The sequence below is a fragment of the Mustelus asterias genome, chromosome 3 (assembly GCF_964213995.1).
Source record: "Mustelus asterias chromosome 3, sMusAst1.hap1.1, whole genome shotgun sequence".
NCBI lineage: Eukaryota > Metazoa > Chordata > Chondrichthyes > Carcharhiniformes > Triakidae > Mustelus > Mustelus asterias.
In genome coordinates this window covers 30316356-30341912 of record NC_135803.1, presented here as the reverse complement: position 1 = coordinate 30341912, position 25557 = coordinate 30316356, and the positions used below count along the sequence as shown (strand labels likewise).

General features: G+C 41.5%; 1 protein-coding gene and 1 non-coding gene across 2 annotated transcripts in view; both read right to left on the bottom strand.

Annotated features, from left to right (window-relative positions):
• The window catches only part of psmd1 (proteasome 26S subunit, non-ATPase 1), a 105806-nt gene extending 85242 nt beyond the window's left edge, over positions 1-20564 (bottom strand). The window contains exons 1-9 of the mRNA XM_078206864.1: positions 20423-20564; positions 12209-12252; positions 11552-11625; positions 10862-11031; positions 9161-9366; positions 8201-8344; positions 2855-3081; positions 1186-1252; positions 33-170 (exon numbers count right to left, since the gene is read on the bottom strand). Coding sequence (XP_078062990.1) covers positions 33-170; positions 1186-1252; positions 2855-3081; positions 8201-8344; positions 9161-9366; positions 10862-11031; positions 11552-11625; positions 12209-12252; positions 20423-20438 — 1086 coding nt within the window. The 5' untranslated portion in view covers positions 20439-20564. The remainder of the gene's footprint in view (positions 1-32; positions 171-1185; positions 1253-2854; positions 3082-8200; positions 8345-9160; positions 9367-10861; positions 11032-11551; positions 11626-12208; positions 12253-20422) is intronic.
• LOC144492003 (U2 spliceosomal RNA) lies at positions 10266-10464 on the bottom strand. The gene has a single exon (XR_013497557.1). It is a non-coding gene; the product is annotated as a U2 spliceosomal RNA (small nuclear RNA).
• Positions 20565-25557: the final 4993 nt, after the last annotated feature.

Genomic DNA, 25557 nt, shown 5'->3' with positions numbered 1-25557 from the left:
TTCTAAAATTAAAGTTAGATTGAGTCTCTTACTTTTGTGTTCTTTAATATCATAAGATCTGTGTTGTTGTTTCGTATTAAAAACTGTAAATGTAATTCAATAGACATTTCACCACTTAATATTTTTATCATTTTTGTGTTCTGATCCTGCAAGGCCTTGGACTCAGCAGTCTGTAAAATAAAACATAAACTTCTGACAATCAAACATTTTTGACAACTTTTAAGAACAATGTACAGTAAAATCTATAAGATTCCATACATTTACCACTTATGTACATCATAAAGGAAATGCTTAGTGATGTCAATCGCTTTTATAAGTGGTCTGAATATCTTTGATGGGAGTTGGCTGACACTACTCTGTATTTACTTTATCAATCGTGCAACTCAGCAACGTAACAAAAGCACCCCTTTGTGATCTGAACTAGCTAATTTTATCCTTTGCAAATGTTTTTTCAATCTCCCCAAAGACAGACCAAACAATTGGTAAGAACCGGATTATCAATAAGCATCTTTCTGGAACTAGACTCATTTAATTCACCCATATTATATATGTTTGCACAATAACAAAGTACGTTAGCCTGCATTAGTGGATCATCTTATATGGCATATGCAAGATGATTTGCATCCATTCATCTCAGCAAGGCCTCTCTCAGTTTTCCCTTTAGCAAATCTGACTCTCGCATGCTGCCTTCATTTCAATAAAAAAGGAGGTATTTTTAAAAAAGGAGATGCAGACACAGACAGGGAGCGGAGGAATTTCCAAAACAATGGGTGTGAGGTGTTGCTTAATTACTTAGATGAGCTCAATTTTAGACTGAGGGAGAATCTGGCATCATAAAACACCTTTCATTCCAGTTTTTTTTTAAAAAAACATAAACATACTTGACTGAAAAATATAATAACTAATTCCAATTTTCAAATCCTGTCTTTGAAAAAAGTGAAAATATCTTGAAACGCGATACTAAGTGTTTCTCTTTAGAGAGAAAGCAATAGCACAAAGCCAGTGATTCTATCCTTATCAGACATCACTCCGCAATCTGCTACAAATTGGCATTACAGGGGATCTCAGACATTCATCTTGCTTGACCAAATCAAATGGCAGAGCACGATTCTACAGTGGGTGAAAATTTCCAAACCTAAAAAGGGTTGGGGGAGGAACACAATACAATCCTACTTATTGCCTCACCAATTCTGTTGTTTTCACAGATGCTACTGGAGAGTTTCCCAATTTTTCATCTGTCTCCATTGCTTCACTGGAAAGAATTCAAAATTGGTTATGAAAGAGAAATATCAGTTGGCTCACCATTTAAGAAAAGCTATTTGAAGTTTAAAGCATCTCTCTTCTTGGTTAGCTGCATTCTAGCTCAAAGCTAAACTATAAAAGGAAAGTAACAGTTTTTGATATTATATCACTGGGTTTCCGTCATGGACTCCATTTGTCTCCCATTTCTATGTACAGCTAAGGGCAGAGAAAGTAACATGCTCTGATGAGTCAACACCAACACTACAGTCCATTTTTTTAACATTAACAGTACTTCCAAATATCAATAAACTACCACTGTACTTCCCATAGAAGTGTTAAACTACAAATATCTACTACTATGTATTTACAGAAAGATAATGTAATTTGTGTCCAAGTTCTAGCGTGGGTGTCAAACCACAACTTTTTCTACTTTGGAGGCAAAGAGTAGAATCATAGAATCCTACAGTACAGAAGGCGGCCATTCGGCCCATCGAGTCTGCACCAACCACAATCCCACTCAGGCCCTATCCCCACAACCCCATGCATTTACCCTAGCTAGTCCCACTGACACTAAGGGGCAATTTAGCATGGCCAATCCACCTAACCCGCACATCTTTGGACTATGGGAGGAAACCGGAGCACCTGGAGGAAACCCACACAGACACAGGGAGAATGTGCAAACTCCACACAGTGACCCAAGCCAGGAATCGAACTTGGGTCCCTGGCGCTGTGAGGCAGCAGTGCTAACCAATGTGCTACTATGACGGCCCTTAGTACTGCCACTAAGTCAAATGTGATCTTTTTGCATTTGACAGATTACTACAGAAAAATACACAGAACACACTTCTCGATTGCATTTCCCAACTCAATATAAATGTTACAACCTCAAATAGGCACTTGCTATTTACATGCAATACAGATATGTATGCTACTGCAGAATACCTCCACAAAGCTCAAAAGACACTGCAAAGAAAATAGGCATCAAATCCAGAATGTAGATCCTCACTGATTTTCTCAATAATCGAACACATGACCTTTTCACTATGCACAAAGCAAAATATTGTCTTGTTGAGATATTGTTACTTAGCAGCTGTTATGTGCCTGATCATTGATCAGTGAGAAATCACAGATGTTGATACACTCAAAAAAATTCAAAAGGCTAGATATAACATCACTGACTTGACAGAGTTTAGTTAACAATATTTCTAAACTGTTACATGTAGTTCATTTACTTTTAACTTGGATTTACTAGATGTGGGCGAATGTGGTGGTGAGGCACCTTCTTGAACCACTGCAATGTGTGTGGAGAAGGTACTCTCAACAGTGTAATTTCCATTTTTAGCAGTTTCCTGAAACAGAGGCAGGTCGGCTATTTTTTAACCAGCGGTTCTGCCTTTTTTACTGAAGTTAACAAAAAGAAAATCAATCTGTAAGACATGACGGTCTTTTAGTCATTACTATGCATGTGGAATCAAAGGAGGAATTTCAGAGATTTGTCATGCTTTATGCATATTAACACTTTCTGAACAATTACTGCAAATTTATCAAAACAAAGCCAATAACCAGAAAGTTAAATTCTCATCCACTATGGCTTTATGAGCAGCATCTTTACCTTTCTTTCTCAGCAGTTGGCACAGTCCCTGTGTTTGTAGAACCTGGTACAACAGCAATGGGAGTGCCTACAGTCTTCAGGTTCTGGATGACACTAGAGAGGAATTGTTGGCTGGCGCTCTCATACAAGTCAAAACAGATCTGATAGGCCATGAGTAAGTTATCCTCCTTTACAAGCTTTTCCAAGATATCGCTTACTGCCTGGGGGTCATCCAGGAAAATTAGGCACTGTAGAAACAAAACAACAGAAATTAGATCAAATCTCGTTTTGCAACAGCCGACTGCATTCCTGGAATCTTAACAACAGGCTAAATTTAGGCAAATAGGTGGTAGCACAAATGTGCCACCTGCTAGCATTTAAACACTCAAGCTCAGCACAGTGGAAATGGCTTTTCAATTCGCAGTCATGATTTTAGGAATGATACTACTTCACCTAACTGGCAAGTGTTCAAAACAAAAACTTGGGGCAAATTTATTTCTACAATGACTTTAAATTTGCAAATACATATCTTATCTGCACTAAACATTTGCTAGGAAAATCATGTCATCATGCATATCAGAGAGAAAATAACAATAGAGAAACCATCACATTACTGAGTATATTCAATAAGCCACCACCAAGTGGGAGAAATATGAAATTTGCACAAGAACAATAAGAATGATAATGCGGGACTTTATTTACCCTAGCATAGACCAGGATAGTAGAAAGGCAAAGAAGAGGAAGAGTTTATGAAGTATGCTCAGAAACATTTTTGAACTAACTGTGTTTCAGGCCCAACAAGGAAGGAGACACTGCTCGATCTGGTTCTGAGGAATGATGGGAGTCAAGTGGATCAAGAGTCAGTGGGGCAACATTTAGGGGACAATGATCATAATATCATAAGGTTTAGGTTCGCTATGCGAAAAGCATACCCAAATAAATATAATGGGGAGAGGGACAATATTAATGGGGTGAGAATGGATCTGGTTAATGCAAATTGGAATCAAAGATTTCCCAGCAAGAACACAATAAATAAGCGTAAGAGTAAACCACATGACCCTTTGAGCCTGCTCCACCATTCAATACGACTCTGGTTACTTTAAGCTTCAATGCCATTTTTTCCACCTGCTCCCCATATGAAGATGTGACTAGACACTTAGACGGGGGAAGAGCGGTAGATGTGGTTTATATGGATTTCAGTAAGGCGTTTGATAAGGTGCCCCATGCAAGGCTTATGGAGAAAGTGAAGGGGCATGGGATACAAGGGGACGTTGCTTTGTGGATTCAGAACTGGCTTGCCCACAGAAGGCAAAGAGTGGTTGTAGATGGGTCTTTTTCAGAGTGGAGGTCAGTCACCAGTGGGGTGCCCCAGGGATCTGTTCTGGGACCCTTGCTCTTTGTGATTTTTATAAATGACCTGGATGAGGAAGTGGAAGGATAGGTTGGCAAGTTTGCTGATGACACAAAGGTTGGTGGTGTTGTGGATAGTGTAGAGGGATGTCAGCAGTTGCAATGAGACATAGATAAGCTGCAAGACTGGGCGGAGAAGTGGCAGATAGACTTCAACCCAGATAAGTGTGTGGTGATTCATTTTGGCAGGTCGAATAGGATGGAAGAATATAATATTAAGGGTAAGACGCTTGGCAGTGTGGAAGAACAGAGGGATCTTGGAGTCCGGGTTCATAGGACGCTCAAAGCAGCGTCGCAGGTAGAGGCTGTGGTTAAGAAGGCGTATGGATTACTGGCCTTCATCAATAGAGGATTTGAGTTTAGAAATCAGGAGATAATGCTGCAGCTGTACAGGACCCTGATCAGACCCCACCTGGAGTACTGTGCCCAGTTCTGGTTGCCTCATTACAGAAAGGATGTGGAAGCCATAGAACGGGTGCAGAGGAGATTTATGAGGATGTTGCCGGGATTAAGTGGTATGCCCTATAAGGATAGGTTGAGAGAGCTCGGTCTATTCTCCTTGGAGAGACGAAGGATGAGAGGTGACCTGATAGAGGTGTATAAGATGTTGAGAGGTATTGATAGAGTGGATTCTCAGAGGCTTTTACCCAGGGCTGAAATGGTTGTCACAAGAGGCCACAGGTTTAGGGTGCTGGGGTGTAGGTTTAGAGGAGATGTTAGGGGTAAGTTTTTCACTCAGAGGGTGGTGGGTGCGTGGAATCGGCTGCCGGTAGTGGTGGTGGAAGCAGATTCGATTGAGTCTTTTAAGAGACTTTTGGATAGGCTCATGGAGGTTAGTAAGATAGAGGGTTATAGATGAGCCTAGAAGGTAAGGAAATTGTTCGGCGCAACTTGTGGGCCGAAGGGCCTGTTTGTGCTGTAGCTTTTCTATGTTCTACCTATTGATTCCGAGGCATGAAAAAGTTGGTCATCCCTACATATATTCAATGATGGGTAATCTACAAACCTCTGGTCTGGGGTACAGAATTCCAAAGATTCACAACCCTTTAAGTGAAGGAATTTCTCCTCATCGGAGTCCTAAAGAATCAGTCCTTATCCTGACACAGTACCCTCATGTATTAGACACCATAACCAGAAGAAACAATCTTCACATCAAACCCCTTCAAAATCTTGTCTGTTTCAATAAGGTTGCTTGTCATTATTCGAAAGTCCAGATAACATAGACCTAATAAACTCAACCTCTCATGGTAAGACAACTCCTCATTCCAGGAACGAATTTAGTAAATTCTTGCTGCACCACCTCCAAAGCAGACACATCCTTCCTTAAATATAGAGACCAAAACTGCACACAATATTCCAAATGTGGTCTCACTAAAACCTTTTACAACTTTGTACTCCAATCCCCTTGCGATAAAGACCAATATTGTTTGCCTTCCCAATTGCTTGCTGTACCTGCATGTCGACTTTTTGCATTCCTCGTACAAGGATACCCAAATTTCTTTGAACAATTTACAAGTTTCACATCATTTAAAAAATTCAGTTTTTCTATTCTTATGACCAGAATAAATAACTTCACTTTTCCCCACATTATACTTTGTAGTCTGATGGGTATTCATAAAGGCACCAGCAAAGTGGAGACACAGCAAAGCCTGATGGTTAAAAGGATTAACTTAATCAGCCTAGGGACTGTGGGAGCAACAAAGAACAAGATGTGCAGCTATGGAACAAGCATGGGAGTTGATTGGACAGACAATCTGCGTCGTGTTCCTGAGAGAATTACAACCCCTGACAGAGGGACAACTCTTCAGCATTTGTGACCAAAAAGAGAGTCATTGATTAGTGCATTATTGGAAGCATGGTCAGTTCCAGCAACATCTGAATAAGAAGAGGAGATTCAGAGACATTGGCAGCAGTAACCTGGGATCAACCACTGCAAAAGCAGCAGCAAGACCCTGAGTCTGGGCCTCAGAGAGATTGGAACAAAACCCATCAGGAGGAAATCTAATCTAGTTTGCCTCACCAAGTGTAGTATCTCTAAGTCTAAGTCGTGAGTTTGGATATTTTGTGATTTTGAGTCACTGAGGAACTGTAATTGGGTTCTATGTTCATCCACAACTGTCCAACTTTATGAGAATTTCAGTCAGATCTGCCCAGTAAAGCTACTCGGTTTTAGCTGAGGAGGGGGAGGTTCTTTTGTTTGTCAGGTACATGGGGATGGGGGGAGGGGGGATTGGTGTACATGTAGTGGGAAAGATGCCGGGTCGGGAGGAGAAGGAAATAAAAGGGGGAGGGAAAAGGTGTTGGTCAGGTCCCCTGGAGGAAGAGGGTGGTGGATGCGTGGGTTCCGCTGTATTTTAGGTGGCTGTTGAGGTGGTGCGTGTTGGGGGAAGGGGCTGTTAGGTTGGGGACTTTTGTTGTGTTTCCAGGGGTTGGGGTGGATGGCAAGGTGGCATGCTTGTTGGAGAGTAGTTCTGTGAAAAGAGGTTTCCTGGCTGGGGAGGTTTGTGTGCATTGTCGCTGAGCAAGTTGTTTCAGGTCTATTTGGTGTTGGATCTGGAATGCAATGTCTAGAAAGTGTAGTGGAGGCAGATTCAATTCACGACTCCAAAAGTGAGTTGGATATTTATCTGAAGCAAAATAATTTGCAAGTTACAGGGAAACGTGAAGGAGAGTTGGCATGGGCAGGATGGGCTAACTGACCTCCTTCTGTGCTGTATCAATTCTATGATTCTATGAACAAAATGCCAATGAGAATTAACCACCAGGTGACAGTGGTCATGCAGCATGTCAAGAGCTAGATTAGAATATGACAAGTAGATGAGCTTTTCCACTGCTTATTTTTTTAAATCTTATACAGTAAAACAGATAGGATTTTACCATTATAATGACATAAAAAAGGTGACAGAAATTGGTGCCAAAAGCAAGTAAAGTTTCAGCATATACAAGGCTTTTAAGCAGGCCTTATAACCAACTTTTTCCTGGAGCGATTAGGTGACACAGCAGTGTCAATAAAGCATTGGCGGTGGGGGTGGAATTTGTGGTTTCTATTTACAGAAATCTTCGAGTTCATGACCCAAAATTACGATTAGTCTCCAGGCTCAGGAACCAAACTCCAGCACAGCCTCCAAAATCATGAGCCAAACTGCGATAATATTTTTAGATTGCAGCAAGAATTTGCCAGCAAGATGCAGTAAGTGGACAATAACTACATAATACAAACTATATGCACAGAAATCAATCCCATTCACGAACAGCAGACATTATTGACAGGGAAATTCCCTAATCACCATAATTGTGGCCAGGACTTGTGTGACTTGTGTGATTTACTCTTTGCTGCTATTTCTCCCCACTGCATCTCTCTTTGCAATCTCTTATGTTCCTTCTCCCTCATCAGTTTCTGTCTGCCTTGCACCTAATTTTGGTTGTCCAGGCCAGGCAGATTAAAAAAGTAAATATTCTGGGCATCGGGACAGCGCAGAACAGGATAGCTGAGGTAGGGAACAACTAAAAACTTTAGTTGGCTTTCATAGGTGGCATGTCAGCAAGTGGTCTGGTGGAGTGGGACTACAATAAGAGCGAGCCTCGAGACTGGACAGTGAACAGAGGTCAAAGTATTGATTTAATTCTGGGCACCACACTTAGATGGACGTGAGGGCATGAGAAGGGGTTCAGAAAAGATTCATGAGAATAGTTCCAGGCATGAAGAACTTCAGCTATGTGGATAGATTGGAAAGATTGTGACCATTTTCCTTGGTGAAGAGAAAGGAATAGGGAGATGTCATAGAGCCACCAGTGGCGAGAGGTATGAAACTACATTGTGACAGGTTTACATAGTTTAGATTCAGTTATAAATGTTGCTATAAAAATATCACTCCACAATCTTACCGTGAACTAAGGTTTGTAGACAGGAAACGTGTCACATACACAAGATTTATAGATATATCGTTAAAATATTACCTGACACACATTAATGAAGTCTGGTTTGTCCAGATTCATATATAGTTTGACCAGAACACGCAGAACTTCATTTCTGAATTGCTTATTCTGCATAAGTGACATGCACACTTTCACACTGTACGCAAGCATCCCTGAGATATCATTCTGTGAAGATATAATAGAGTTTAATATAGCAGCGTCTCTACACATGGCAGTATAGTTGAAAAAAATTCTGTTTGTCAAAGCTTTCCATCTTAACTCATCAGGACAGTCGCAAGAATACAATGCAAGGAAATTAATCAATTTATACTGTAGGAAAAGAGTGCGCTGGACACACATTGCACCTGTTTCAGCCAAATTAACAGCCATTCACTGGTTCCTTCCTCAGGGCAATGTCTTGGCCAGAATCTTTCTGCTTGGCTTAAATTTCAAACAATGCTTGACAGTTAACTGTCAGTCACCATCAACTGGTGCATTTTCTGCCAGAGTCCACTTGCCAAACAACCAGCACTCACTTCTCATACATTATAAATTTGTTGATACCCTTTCATTGTATTTTTGAGAATGCCCTGATGGGTGCAACACAAAAAGTTGACAGAAAGTCTATTTTATCAGCAATACTCAAGTTCTGTATGACCAAATGACTAAAATAACTTCCTTAGAATTTATTAAAACAAACTGGTATTATCAGGAAAATGTAAATGATCAGAAAATGGCACCCTGTCACCTGTAATTAACCAGATTTGCTGATTAGTTATAAGCAGACTACATCATCAACACATCATTGCTCGTGTGGCACCACTTTAAAACTTCAACAATATGGCTTTACTAAAACCGAAGCTACAGCATTAATTCTACATCAACAATAAAAGCTACTGCAGAATGAACCTTCAAATGCTCCCTTTTGAATAAGGGTGGAAAGAAAAAAGCAATAGCGTATATTACACAAGAAATGACATTATTACAACAAGGAATACTTACAGATTCAAGAATCACTTTCTCAAAGACATCAAGCCGCCTGGTCTCTAGAGCAATGCCAATTGCCTGCTTGTATTTATGGTCATCAAAACAGCGTTGGAACATCTTATTCACAATACCTTCTAATCGAGGGTCAATACTTTTCTCCTCACCATCAGGTAGTTCTCTATTTTCAACTCGTAGCTTTGTATAATGATCAATGCATTTTGCTGCAGTAAAGAAATGACAATCACATTAAACACACAAGTCAAGACTACCCACTGCTATGCCTTAAAACATGAAAGTTGGCAATTACTTCTTGCAGACATATTGGGATGCCATAGCAGCAATCAAGCTCACTAAAGATTGCCTTCCAACAATTAAATGCTGAAGCTTATGTACCTGGGGAATATTGCTCACTTGGAAACATAAAGTGGAAGAAAAAGATAATTGAAAGCTCAGTGCCGGTATGGATAAGCCAGGTTCAATTTCCTTCACCCATCCAAACACAAAATAATTTTCTGTACAGCTATGTCCCACACTCTTCCAGCCTTCCAAATATCTACCAACTTTTTTTGCACACCCACTTATTTGTCATATGCTCATGTCATGGCTTTAGGTATCACAGCTAATGTCCCCTTCTTTAGCTCAGCATTCATTTTCTTCATGCCTTTCTAACACACCTTGGGGCATTTTCCTATGGGAAATGTGCAATATAAATATGGTTGTGAATTGCATCCGAGCAATACTGAACTCAATTTCTAGCAGGCACAAACTCAACCGTGAAAACTTTCCTAATTTAGTACCAAATGGCAATATCACTTTAAAAAAATTTCCCACGGTTAATATAAAACATAATACTAGTTTAATAAAATTCAGGTGTATTACCAGGGCATGGTAGCGCAAGATTCATGAAAGTGCTAACACATTAACACCTGTAGGTATCATCCCAAGTTCAGTGGGCACCAATGCTTTAATACTTAGAACTTACAACATGATTTATTTTTCAAAACATTTTTTTTTATTTCTTTATCCAATTCAATCAAATCAAGTCCAATTCAGAGTCTCAACAAGTGAGACATTCCCGATCCAAGCTGACAAGACAGGGCTCTCACCTTCTGTCTTGGGCTTGATCTACATGATCCAAGCTGATTGGAGTAGGCATTGCACCTCCTCCAAGGCTTGATCTCATTTGCATCTTAGCCAAAAGGTCGAGATGCCGCTTTTAAAAATTGCTTCAAATGAAGCTAAAATGTAACCTAGTGACTTCAACCAAATACAGCATATCGATACTACACTTGATCTTAGCCAAAAGGCCGAGAAGCAATAATTTAGACTAAGCCATGTCCATGAATAAATAGGCTTATAAATCACATTTAACAGTCTAGTTCCCACAGTCCTTCAACTCACTTCATCCTGAATATTGACATAGATTTTGCCTCAACCACTGACCCTAGAAGTGAATTTCAGCCTCAATTCTAAAATTTTGCACATTTTACATCTACCAACACAGAAAGCTTGTATAAGTATAACCACCATAGTGGATGTTGGAAAATAAAAATAAACCATTGTAATTTGGTTAGACTCTTTCCAAAGATGAAGACCTTCAAATAGTCAAAGAAAATTTGTAAAGTATGACAAGTTATTATCTCAAAGATTCACAAGAAAGTAGATACCCTTTGAAATAATTCATAAGGCGTTAGATGGGAATTAAAGAATGCTAACCGATAATTGTCTCCACATATTCAGACTCATCATTTACATTGAAGAGATCCCCAGCTCCAAGTGCATAGTTCAACGATTCCTCAAAGGCTCCCAAGTGGTAGAAAACTTTAGATGCCACCAAGGCAGCAAACTCCCGACTTCGGAAAGTCTCATCTTCATATAGCTCCTCACTTAAAAGAATCACAATATCAATATTAAAATCTTTATACTCAAATGATGCATCATTTATTGTTGTTTAGGTCTTGGCAGAGCACTTTAACTGCATCATTTTCCTGCATTTATAGTGCATCATGCAGCCAGTCTATTGCAAAGTGGCTGCAATGTAATGCTTGCTAATCTGCACACATTTTAGCCATTGCTCATGTGTTAATCAGTGACATGATGTGAGAAAGAAAAGTTTGCTTCTGGCATCTTGAACTCATAGTATCAGCAAATAAAGATCAATGTCAAAGAGGTTATTTTCTTTTCAGTGGTCTCACAACAAATACATGTGACAGCTAATGGATGTAGAGGGTTACAAGCAGCACAGAAAGCTGGAGTACCCATTCGACAACTAGTGATTTCTAAAATGCAGAGATTTGGAGAGAGCACTGAAACAAAAGCTGTACATTTAAGAAACAAGTTAGCTGATGAAATTTGAATTGTCCATCAAACAGCATCACTTCTTAGAATACAGCATAAATTCCTTACATTTTAACCACAGATTCTGAAATTTCAGCCCAGAAGTCATTGACCACCGAGTTCAATTTGTGCAGAGCGAACTCCTAGAACAGAGAGAAAAAAAAAGCATTCATTCAGGGATGTAGATTTGTCACAAACAAAAACAGAAAATGCTGGAAAATCTCAGCAGGTCTTATAGCATCTGCAGAGAGAGAACGAAGCTAACACTTCAGGTATAGATGATTCTTCATCAGAGCCGCCTCCTTCAGTTAAGAGAGCAAAGCCAGCTGTAGACTTTGTATTAATGCTGTATGTCCCGAAATTGTGAGATTAACTCAGCCAGTAACCAAAGAAACTTCTCAACATTCACAAGCAATGAAGAAACTCAACCTTGTAAACACACGGCCTTAATAGTATCCAAACTATATTACAATCCAAATGCTAGCCTAATTTTAACATTCAGAAGGTTTACCAAATCTGTCAGCAGCTCCAAGTTTAATTTTATTTTACAAAATACATAGACTTCACTCCTATATTTACATTAATTTCACGCTGCGAATGTCTCAAGAACAAGATGACATTAAAAAGAAATAAATAGTACTGCAGTCAAAGTATTTAACTCGGTTCCCAGATCACACAGTATACCTCAATCCTGCTTAATCATTTCTGTGAGGAAGAAACACTTACCTTGAGCTGTGGTTCCTTTTCATCCAGAAGTGAAATGATTCCAGCTATAAAGTGCAATTAAAAGGAAAATGTTTAGCACAAAATATATCAATCACTCCCAGTAGATCACAAGAAACAAAGAAGAAACTGTCTATACCAATAGTTACTACCAACAGGCTCACAAACTAAGATTCTTCATGCTGGTCAGATTTTATTTCAGGAGACACAGTTTCAATTCTCAACTTCTTCCAGTAGAAGAGCCAATTTTCATAAAAGCAACCATAATACAGCACAAAATAAGACTGAAAAAACAGTAATGCTGCATGTCAAGAATATATACGTGAAAGAAAATCCATGATTCACTGTTTAACACAGACAAATGACCTGATGCATAACAGTGCAGTCAGTGTACTCAGGGAACATTGTCTCTTTACCAGTTTTATCGGGCATGGATTAAATTTGTTCCACAGAAACCTTCATAGTAGATAGAGTAGAATCCATTTACACCATCATTAGAAAAACTGTCTTCAAAAGGATTTGCAGTCAAAAGGATATAGGTAGAAATGCATTTGCAGCATGTGTGCAGGCAGTGAGCAACTGAGTTACACATACCAGGAAGGTCCCAGCTTTAAACTACTTGGTGTATGCTGCATTAGCTCATTTCTGCCACAACTGTGGCAAGAGATTACAATTCAATGTGGCATTCCAGGATTATGGAGAAGGAAGTCAGTCTTGTTTTTTACTCCCAATCTCTGCAGGATATAATTATATGGATGTCAGATGAGGACAGATGTGATATCCCCAAGATCGAATAGCTTGCAGCCACTGGATTTCAAAGTTTGTAGTCAAACAATTCCAACTTATATGTGGAATTTTGCAATTTCACACTGAACCATGCTCTAACAAGCATCACTGCCTTTGAAAAGTTTGGAGAAAAATGAACAAGCAAGTTATAAAACCATGCACATTTGTAATGGAAACTAAAAACATAATCAGAAATGAAAAGATGGGGAGAAAAAAATAAAAATGTATAGAACTTGTTCATCTTCAGCACAAATGAGTTGCGTGCTCTATGACCGATCCCTTTTCAAGAATTACCATATAACTGACCATTAAACCACCTTGGTACTGGCAGTTGGCAACAGCAGAATGCAACTAAACCTGCCAAAAACAGTAGCTTAGCCATTCAGAAAAAGGGAAAAAATAATTTCAAAGATAAAATATTTGAAGAATATTTTTTCATAACCCGAGATGACCAAGTTGAACTGAAAGAAACTGTTTCGACAAATAAAACACAACATGAACGATTAGTTTGATATCACATCAAATTAAACTTTCATAACCAGTGAATTATTATGTGTGGCTTTGTTTCCCTTCTTTGTACGTACAGAACCATACACATAACAGTGTTGCAAATAGTTTTCATATTCATCTCACTGTTTAGGAAGTTTTACACATATTATTGGCATGTACAACACTTTGAACTGAACCATAAGAGTAGGCCATTTTGCTCCTTGAGCTTGTCCCCGCCATTGAATGAGATAATAGCTGATCTGAAGTCTAACTCTATATACCTACCTCTGTGGTTCGAACAAAACTTCTTCACCGCACAGGACCTTCAACCAATGCTATACACCAGATACATTGATGACATTTTCTTCCTTTGGACTCACGGTGAACAATCATTAAAACAACTATATGACGACAAGTTCCATCCCACCATGAGACTTACTATGGCCTACTCTCCGGAATCGGTTGCATTCTTGAACACACGCATCTCCATTAAAGACGGTCACCTCAGCACTTCACTGTACCGCAAGCCCACGGATAACCTCACGATGCTCCACTTCACCAGCTTCCACCCTAAACACGTTAAAGAAGCCATCCCCTACGGACAAGCCCTCCGTATACACAAGATCTGCTCGGATGAGGAGGATCGCAATAGACACCTCCAGATGCTGAAAGATGCCCTCATAAGAACAGGATATGGTGCTCGACTCATTGATCGATAGTTCCGACGCGCCACAGCGAAAAACCGCACTGATCTCCTCAGAAGACAAATGCGGGACATGGCGGACAGAGTACCCTTCGTCGTCCAGTATTCCCTGGAGCGGAGAAGCTACGACATCTCCTCCGGAGCCTTCAACATGTCATTGATGAAGACGAACATCTCGCCAAGGCCATCCCCACACCCCCACTTCTTGCCTTCAAACAACCGCACAACCTCAAACAGACCACTGTCCGCAGCAAACTACCCAGCCTTCAGGAGAACAGTGACCACGACACCACACAACCCTGCCACAGCAACCTCTGCAAGACGTGCCGGATCATCAACACAGATGCCATCATCTCATGTGAGAACACCATCCACCAGGTACACGGTACATACTCTTGTAACTCGGACAATGTTGTCTACCTGATACGCTACAGGAAAGGATGTCCCAAGGCATGGTACATTGGGGAAACCATGCAGACACTACGACAACAGATGAATGAACACCGCTCGACAATCACCAGGCAAGACTGTTCTCGTCCTGTTGGGGAGCACTTCAGCGGTCACGAGCATTCGGCCTCTGATCTTCGGGTAAGCGTTCTCCAAGGCGGCCTTCACGACACACGACAACGCAGAGTCGCTGAGCAGAAACTGATAGCCAAGTTCCGCACACATGAGGACGGCCTCAACCGGGATCTTGGGTTCATGTCACACTATCTGTAACCCCCACAACTTGCCTGGACTTGCAAAATTTCACTAGCTGTCCTGGCTGGAGACAATACACATCTCTTTAACCTGTGCTTAATGCTCCCTCCACTCACATTGTCTGTACCTTTAAGACTTGATTAGCTGTAAAGAATCGCATTCCAATCATTATTCTGTAAATTGAGTTTGTGTCTCTGTATGCCCTGTTTGTGAGCAGATCTCCCACTCCACCTGACGAAGGAGCAGCACTCCGAAAGCTAGTGGCGTTTGCTACCAAATAAACCTGTTGGACTTTAACCTGGCGTTGTTAAACTTCTTAGTCTGTTCCATATATCCAAATGCCTTTGGTTAACAAAAATCTATCAATCTGTTTTAATATTAAGTTATCAACTGTTGTTTGCGGACATGAGTTCCAAACTTCTACCGTGCTTTGCGCGAAGAAACATTTCCTAATTTCACTTCTGAAAGGTTTGGCTCTAATTTTTAGACAACGCATCTTGGTCCGACACTTCCCAACTAACAGAGACAAGGTAGACTGGGAGAAATATCTGTTCCCCTTCATACCTTGAATACTTCCATCAAACTTTCAACCCTCTGAACCCCAGGGAATGCAATCAATTTATTTAAGCTCTTCTTGCAAACTAATACCTCAGCTTTGTTGTTATTGCCAGGGGAAGAGTGGGCAAGGAGGGAACGGGAGCTGCTGGTGGAGTAGGACACCTTCCCATAACGACAGAAGAAAAGTTAAAAGGAATGGCAAGTTAGTCGGTACATTGTTACCCTTCAGTGGTCTCCTGAAGAGCATCTTACGACACAGACTAAAGAGCTGCATGTGTACCATTTGTTCGGAGGCATTCTGATGCCATATTTCCTCAAGTCGGTTGTGGAGAGGTTAGTACAATCTATCATTAAAGGAAGAGAGTGTAACTAAGTACATGCTCAAGTCTGACAGTTCAAAGCCAGCATGGATTTATTTATGAACGTTATGATGGACTAACAAAGCTGAATTTTCTGAAGCTGTATTAGTCCAATGAATGGGACATGGTCTATGGATTTTATCTGAATGCACTTCACTCATTGGCGATCCCTCAATTTGAGGGTGTTGTCTACTCTGGGTTGTGTGTTTCTGCCATGGATCTGCTGTGATTTAGCAGGCCAATTAATTCTCAACCCACAGATCTTTAAGCACTTGGAGTAGGACATCCCATTAGGTAGTGGTATCCAGAGTGCAGGATTTGCTTATTTTTCTTTTTTTCTCTGCCTCAAAGCATGATGCAGTTTGATGGACAGGTTGTCGGCATTCTAAATGTTTGGTAGCAAGCTCCTCCCAGTCAATGCCGCTGCATTCAAGAAGGGCTTCAAGAGTGTCTTTCAAGCATTTTCTTTACCTTTCCCAGAATGCTGGCCATTTGAGACTTGGAGAAGAGGAACTGACAGGGAAGAGTGTATAGCCATCCCAAATGTCCAGTCCATCCAAGTTTATTTTGCCTGCATAATTGTGGACCTGGCGTCAAGAAAGGCTTCAGAATTTGCTCGATGGTCCTCCCATTGGATCTGGAGGATGCAGCAGCATTGCTGATGAAATTTCTCTAGCGTCCTAATATGTTGTTGAAAGGCACTCCAGGAGCTTGTTGACGACAGCAGGTCAGTACACCAAGACTTTAGTTAACTTGCGGAGGCCTTTGTTGTCAAACACTCACTCCATAGTTTGAAAAAGGTCGAACTGATGCAGTTGATCCAGTGTTGGATTTCTTTGTTAATGGCGGCCATTTGATAGAGGTGGCTGCCAACGTATGGAAAGTGCTCAACATATTTCAGAATCACAACTTCATATATAGGTGGTGGAATATTTGACTGACTAGGTGTGGGTTAATATAGGAGTTTTGTTTTGGAAACATTCAAAGACCAGCCTACTTTCCCCTACATAACATTGAAGAGAGAGGTTTGTAAATTTGGTGCAGAGCAGGCAACGATATTGCAAACAGCAGATCATGTATATCGTGAACACCTATGGAGGTCAGTTCAGTTTTGGCACAGAGACAACTGAGATTGAAGAGCTTTCCATCTAGATGGTATTTAATACTGATACCAGAGGGTAGTTGATCCTTGAGGCAAATAGTCACGATCGGGTAGATTGTAAATAATACAACCAGCTTTGCTTGACCCCAGTTTGAATTCTGAAGGCAACTGTTTCAGATCTCCCACTCAATGAGATTAGCAATCTCATCATCATGAAACAATTTCAGAATTATAGTTTCTTTGACATCCAAATCTTTGAAGCACAATCCACAGAGCCTCATGATTTACTGACTCAAATCCATTACCTTCATCAACCTGATCAAAGAGCTCCTGGTGTTGTTCTCAACATTTTTCTTGGACTTCTCTGGCAACAAAGACCATGTTCCTCTGGAACAACTCATGCCACATTGTCCACAATGGAATCCCAGATGGGATTTGACAAGGATTTGCACAAGGGATGGGGTACAAAGAACAGGGATAAAGGACTTGTGCCCTGGCTGGCTGAAATATGGAAGCAGGAGATTACAAAGGATCATAAACGAAACTCTCATCTGCCACAGTTTTGTTCAACATGGAAAATAGGAGGTCACTCACTTTGGATCCAAGTCAGACAAGAAAGAATATTTTAATTTGGGAACAACTAGGAGAAGCAAAGTATGCCCTGATACACAAAATCATTAAAGGCTCATGCAGATGGAAAAAAATAATCCTAATAGAATGTCAGCCTTTAACACAACGGGGTTGGAATAAAAATGTTTCAATTGTTAAGAGCCTTGGTCAGACCCCATCTGGAGAACTGTTTTCAATTTCAGGCATCACACACCAGGAAGGATATGTGGGCCTTGGTGCAGAATCACCCAGAATGATACTTTGGTTTAGAGTTATGTCATAAAAGAAAATTGCATAAACATGGTTTGATTCCCTCAAGCTTACAGGTTTGAGAAGGGATTTGATATGTCAGATCTAGAGAAACAATTTCCTCTAGTGGTTCAACTCAGGACAAGGGGGTTCAATAATTGCAGCTTCCTTCACCCTGCCATTACATTCAGACACTGCCTTATTCTGTAGAACTCTAAATCCCTTCATCTTTCCTGTTCACCAGCTTGACTTTTCTTAAAGGCCCTTTTCTTTGACCAATCTTTAAATCACTGCTCCCAATCAGTCCACCTGTGACTCACTGCTCATTCTCCTTATCTTTGAACATTTACTCTGCTAAATGTATTAAATAAATGCAAGCTTCCAATTATTTTATGATGTTAGAGAGTTGGGATAAAAGGTTCTTTCTCAGAATGGCAACCGGTGACAAGTGGTGTCCCGCAGGGTTCAGTGTTGGGGCCACAGCTGTTCTCTTTATATATTAACGATCTAGATGACGGGACTGGGAGCATTCTGGCCAAGTTTGCCGATGATACAAAGATAGGTGGAGGGGCAGGTAGTATTGAGGAGGTGGGGAGGCTGCAGAAAGATTTAGACAGTTTAGGAGAGTGGTCCAAGAAGTGGCTGATGAAATTCAACGTGGGCAAGTGCGAGGTCGTACACTTTGGAAAAAAGAATAGGGGCGTGGACTATTTTCTAAACGGTGACAAAATTCATAATGCTAAAGTGCAAAGGGACTTGGGAGTCCTAGTCCAGGATTCTCTAAAGGTAAACTTGCAGGTTGAGTCCGTAATTAAGAAAGCAAATGTAATGTTGTCATTTATCTCAAGAGGCTTGGAATACAAAAGCAGGGATGTACTTCTGAGGCTTTATAAAGCACTGGTTAGGCCCCATTTGGAGTACTGTGAGCAATTTTGGGCCCCACACCTCAGGAAGGACATACTGGCACTGGAGCGGGTCCAGCGGAGATTCACACGGATGATCCCAGGAATGGTAGGCCTGACATACGATGAACGTCTGAGGATCGTGGGATTATATTCATTGGAGTTTAGGAGGTTGAGGGGAGATCTGATAGAAACTTACAAGATAATGAACGGCTTAGATAGGATGGACGTAGGGAAGTTGTTTCCATTAACAGGGGAGACTAGGACGCGGGGGCACAGCCTTAGAATAAAAGGGAGTCACTTTAGAACAGAGATGAGGAGAAATTTCTTCAGCCAGAGAGTGGTGGGTCTGTGGAATTCATTGCCACAGAGGGCTGTGGAGGCCGAGACGTTGAGCGTCTTCAAGACAGAAATTGATAAATTCTTGATTTCTTGAGGAATTAAGGGCTATGGGGAGAGAGCGGGTAAATGGAGTTGAAATCAACCATGATTGAATGGTGGAGTGGACTCGATGGGCCGAATGGCCTTACTTCCGCTCCTATGTCTTATGGTCTTATGGTCTTACGTTGCAACCTGACTCCCAATCACTCCATCAATATTGAACTATTATACTGCCCTCTTACATTGCTCCCTTATTGACTTGTTTTAGGAACAATCAGTGGCACAGCGCCAGGGACCCAGGTTCGATTCCTGGCTTGGGTCACTATCTGCGCAGAGTCTGCACCTTCTCCCCGTGCCTGCGTGGGTTTCCTCCGGGTGCTCCTGTTTCCACCCACAGTCCGAAAGACGTGGTTAGGTGTATTGGCCGTACTAAATTCTCCCTCAGTGTACCCGAACAGGCACTGGAGTGTGGCGACTAGGGGATTTTCACAGTAACTTCATTGCAGTGTTCATGTAAGCCTAATTGTGACACTAATAAATAAACTTTAAACTTATTTTGACATTTCCATAGATTTAATAGGAGTGAAATGACAGTGTATGTCCATTGCCGCACTCTCTATAAAAAAGTAGCTGGTCATTTAATAATTGCTTGGATTTACTGACTGAATATAATCCCAAAAAGGCGCTTTATATTCCTGGAGCCAGTGTCAACAACACATGCACTTCATTGAAACTGTTCTGGTTTCAGCAACATAGTAGCACCGTGAGTGCTCAATAAGACTCGACCTGATAGCCACCCTCTTCTCAGGTATAACACAATGGCACAGTGGTTAGCACTGCTGCCTGACAGTTCCCAGCCTTGGGTCACTGTCTGTGCGGAGTCTGCACGTTCTCCCCGTGGGTTTCCTCCGGGTGCTCCAGTTTCCTCCCACAGTCTGAAAGATGTGCTGGTTAGGTGCATTGGCCATAATAAATTCTCCCTCAGTGTCACCCGAACAGGCGCCGGAGTGTGGTGACTAGGGGATTTTCACAATAACTTCATTGCAGTGTTAATGTAAGCCTACGTGTGACACTAATAAACAAATAAATTTCCAACATTACAGGGAAACCACAGATAATAATCCCGGCCTGATTGCGGGCTGGATGTTGTTGGAAGCGGCCCCGGGATCAGCAGCCTTTCCCATTGCCAGTGGCCGCTCTCGGGCCTCAATGACTCAGCTCACTGGGTGCCGGGTAACAGCCAGCACAAGGCCCAGAAACGGCACGGTCCAAGTGGGCCAGTGCTGGGGGGGGGGGGGCGGGAGAGAGGGTAACCTGAGGGCCTCGCGGAGAAGCTTCCCTCAGCCTCCCGGGGACCGGCGGCTCTGACTAACTCACCGGCCGAGGTGATCATGATGGAGCCGCGGATGAAGCTGCCTCACTCGCTGCCTGGGGTGGCTGTTCTCCGGTCTCGGGTCTCTCGCGCCGGCGCCTCACTGACTCCCTCCGCGCAGCCGGGGCCTAGTCTAACTCCACCCCCTCCCTTCGTCCACCACCCGCCTGCTTCCCCCAATTCACCTCAAAGAAGTGGCTGCTCGTTGTTGTTTTTTAAATGGCACATTCAAAAAAATGTTATTTTTATTTTTCAAAAAACAAGTGGTCCCCTCTTTGCTTTCGTTCTCTCCAAATGTTAGGCATGTTGTTAGCCAGCTGAGTTGCAGTCCAGTTGTCCTCAGGCTGAGGGCAGCAAATCTCAAACAGCAGCAGAGTTTTTAAAGTTTATTTATTAGTGTCACAATTAGATTTACATTAACACTGCAATGAAGTTACTGAGAAAATCCCCTAGACGCCACACTCCGGCGCCTGTTTGGGTACACTGAGGGAGAATCTAGCATGGCCAATGCACCTAACCAGCATGTCTTTCGGACTGTGGGAGGAAACCGGAGCACCCGGAGGAAACCCACGCAGACACGGGGAGAACGTGCAGACTCCACACAGACAGTGACCCAAGCCAGGAATCGAACCCAGGTCCCTGGCGCTGTGAGGCAGCAGTGCTAACCACTGTGCCACCGTTCTTTAGAACAGAGGAAACCTAACTGTAAGTGCTTAAAATGTAAATAGAATAGGGTCTATTCCCCTCTGTAGATGGAGCCATAACCAGAGACAATAGATATTGCGTGGGAGGTTTCAAGAGGATCTGAAGTGTAACCTTTCACACAGAGGGTGGTGGGGATCTGGAATTTGCCATCTCAGAGGGTGGTGAAAGAAATCCTCAAAGCATTTTTAAAAAAGACACGAATATGCACTTAAAGTTCCAAGGCTATAGACTAAGAACCAGAAAGTGCGATTAGACTATAGTTCCTTGTTTGCTGGTGCAGACATGATGGATAGAATAGCCTCCTTCTACGCTGTGGATTTCTATAATTCTAGGTGCAAATTGCTTTGTGGTGGTAACTCCACAGTGACCATTATTCACATGCACCTTTGCAGTGAATATCAGCAGACCATTTGATGAATGGTCTGCTGATATTCACTGAATCTCAATTTATGGTTCTTTCGTACACATACTTGCAGCACAAATCACAGGAGACTAATCAGGAGTGAAAACTCTACCTGATTCTCCCCACTCTTAATTGTAAGTGCACAGCAGTTTACCCCAGTCTGGAACCTTCTTACTTTGCATAGTTCAGCGACTCACTGGTTAAACTTAATGAACCATTTAGGGAGCCCCCAGAACTCTGTTTGATATAAATCAAATACCTAAATTACATTCACATGACCTATTAGCCCAGCCTATTTAGTCTGCAAAGTCAAATTAGTGTCTCCAATGATAATAAAAATAGACCTCAGCAGCTCTGGCAGAATCTGTGGAGAGAAACATTGAGGCTTGGGTCCATATGACTGTTACAGCACTTTCAGTTTTTATTTCAGATTTCCAGCGTCTACAGTATTTTTATTTTAGTATTTCACTCTCCTGCAGATGGACATTCCATTGCAGAACTGTGAAGAAAAAAATGTTTCACGTCTGAAAGGATTGATAAGTTCTGTTTATATTTTCACAGCTTGTTCTGCTACAAACAAACAACATCAGTAGAGAATTCCACATTCTTTCATTAGGCAGAGACTTTGTCCATTTTGAGATCAATCGCAGGGAGTAATTGTTTGTCAGTTCCCAATCTGCACTTGCTGTTCTTCCGTTCGATGCAGGGCTCTAACTACTAAGCAGTTGAGGAAATTACTGCATTGAATTCCATCAACATCACCTACAGCAAAAGAGGAGACAGGGATGCCGACTCCTTTGTTTTGGTCAGATGGTGGCTGTTGGATAATTCCTTCTTATCCTTTTAACAGATTCATAAATCTAGAAACATTAATATATTTGTGAATTAATTTCATTTATTCTTCAAAACGTTCATCATTTAACATTCCATACGGAATAGGACATGAGTCTCACATCTGAAACTTGTGCAGGGAACATCTTGAGAGAAATCATAAGAGTGGCTTGTTCAAGCCACCAACCTGGTCATGTCAGTAAAAAGAAATTCGTGTGGTGCAAAATATTGCACCTATTTTTTTAAACCATTTTCTCTGTGGTCTGCTTCCTGCTGGATGCAGCATGATCGATGTTTTAGTACCATCCAGTGAAACAGGGTTGAGGACTTCATGACTTTTCACACTACACTATTACTTCCCATCACAGTTTTCCCTGAGCCCTATTTTTGCAATACACTATTTGCAATACACTCTATAACAATATACTGCCTTTTGTATTCCACCAATCTTAGTTCGTACATTATCCACTACTGCGATGAAAACCTGTGTTTCAATCTCAGCAATTTAAGCTCACTATTCATTAGCTTGTTTAATAATTTATATGCATACGTCTTTACAATGTCTTCAGTCCTGAAATTCATCATTTTCCAACATCATCAGCATCATTCAGAAAACAAGACATGGATTTTCAAGAACACGGTTTTCGGCAATTATGTTCACATTACTGGTCTTTGTTCCATATTCAAATAACATAAAAACATATCTATATTCTTTTTAGTGGCTGAGCAAATGATGGCACCATAGTATGTAGAAATAAAAATAAAAATGACTACTCCCTCCGGAATGTGGATAGATTGAAAGCACCAAATTTACTTTTAAATAGATTTATTCAATTGTAATATTACAGTTGTGAGGCTTATAAGAATATGTTTTGGGACTGTATCTTTTTGTTTATAGAATTATTATACTTTGGGAATTTGGGGTAACTGAACAGCATCATGTGCCCTTGTTCTGCAGTCTACCTGACAGTAAGCATGGATGGTTTGATTGTTAGGGATTAAAGAGAGGCTAGGATTGTTTTACTGAGAAGATGCAAGATATTCACGCTTAATGCAACAGTCTCTGAGTGTACCAGGAGTAGACCTTGAGTTTCCAAAAGGTCCCAGAAAAGTGCTGGTATCAGGTTGTAAACTGTTGTGCTGTAAATTATTCACTTGGGTCACTGTCTGTGCAGAGTCTGCATGTTCTCCCCATGTCTGCGTGGGTTTCCTCCCACAGTCCAAAAGACGTGCTGGTTAGGTGCATTGGTTATGCTAAATTGCCCCTTACTGTACCTGCACAGGCACTGGAGTGTGGCAACCAGGGGATTTTCACAATAACTTCATTGCAGTATTAATGTAAGCCAACTTGTGACACTAATAAATAAACTTAAACATATTTCTGAAGTGAAGGGGAGTATAGATCAAAGATAAGCTACTTAGCAATTCTACCTAGATACAAGGCTAGTGTTTCACAGGCAGAGGAAACCATTTTTTTCAGATCAGGTGTCACTTCAAATCCATGAATATAACTGACAGATGCCATTTCTGTTTGATGTGGTCTGTAATCATCTGAGAGGCAGAAAGCATGACAGAGGCAGCCAGACCTGCACCTAAAGCAGAGAAAATATCGACTTTATTGTTCACCATGTAAAACACAGATGGGAGCTTGTGCTCAGATTGAAGACCGAGTTTGTGAGAATTTAAAGGAGGGTAGAAGACTCACCTAACTTGGAGCTGGAGGAAAATAATCTACAATGTAATTCTCACAGTGAAAGTTTTGAGATCAATTGTTTTACCTGGTTGGGAAAGTAAAAAGCAAACAAGCCATCAGGAACTGAGAATAATTTAAATCTGGTTCTTGGAGGATGAAGTGCCCACATAAAGGAGAGTGTAACATCGAACCACAGCAGGAGATTTTTGGCTGTGCTAAAAGTTAAATGGGGAATCAAGGTGCCCACAAATCTCGAGATGTCACTCGTTTAGCTGTTAACCAGAAGTTCACTTTTCTCTCGAAAAATTATCTGTCTCCATGGAGATTATAACAATAAAACAATTCCTTCATTCCCCCAACACTCCCCCAGCCCCTGCACTGCATACCACCAAACAAAACCTCTCAAATCCACTTTTTGGAGAAGAACAAAGTTTTGACTTCAGTTTCCCTCATTGTAGAGTGATAGTTAACTTCCAACATCTTGGCATCAACATCGAACTATCTGGGTTGATCTCCACAAAACTAGTATCTGCAATAGTTAATAATCTCTACTTTTGGAGTAATGCAAACGGGCAGCACGGTGGCACAGTGGTTAGCACTGCTGCCTCACAGCGTTACGGACCCAGGTTCGATTCCCGGCTTAGGGTTCCTGCAAGATACTTTGCGGTACCATTTGGTTTAGTGGGCTCCCCAACAAAGCGATACAACAGAAACTGCTGATAAAGTTTTAAGATTTTAAAAGTGGCTTTTGAGATAGCTACTGCTATGGAACTGGTTGCAAATGAAGCAACACAGTTAGGTGTCGGTGACTGAGCAAAGTAACCGAAGTACAACAGAACATGGTGTCAAGCATAGAATGCCGCCGCTATGGTAAGTCTGGCCACAGAGAATCCACAGGCTGGACTTGTGAAGTCCAATGCCACCGGTATAAGTAGGTGGGGCATATTGCCCATAATTGTGGGGTACAACTGAAAAAGGAAAAGGGGAGTTGGAGAGAGATGAACTTGAAGACTAGGCACAAGATACACGCCACCAGCCAAGAAGGGGAAAGGGATTCTGCCAAATCTGCAAAGGAGGCAGAAGAACCCAAATCAACAGAATTCCGACTGAATATATTATGAGTTTGAGAAGCCGAGATTCTGGGTCCTTCCCAAGGTAGAACTACCTTCCCAAAGTAGTTAAAATGGAAGTAGATATGGGACAGCGGTATTACTGATTCCGGACTCAGTATACAGGGACAACTTGAAAACATTACCGTTGAAGCCTTCCAGAATCACCTTACATATTTACATGGAGCAAGTGGTGCCACTGAGAGGATATGTACTGGTGAAAGTGCAACTGAGGGACCAGTGCGCCGTTGTATGTGGTCAACCCTGCCATGTTTGGATGCTCCTGGCTGCAGAAATTAAAATTAAACTGGGGCATGGTAAATAGGCTGGTGGATTTGAGAACAAGTTGACAGGACATCCTGGAGAAATATAAGGATGTGTTCAAGGGGACCCTGGTGA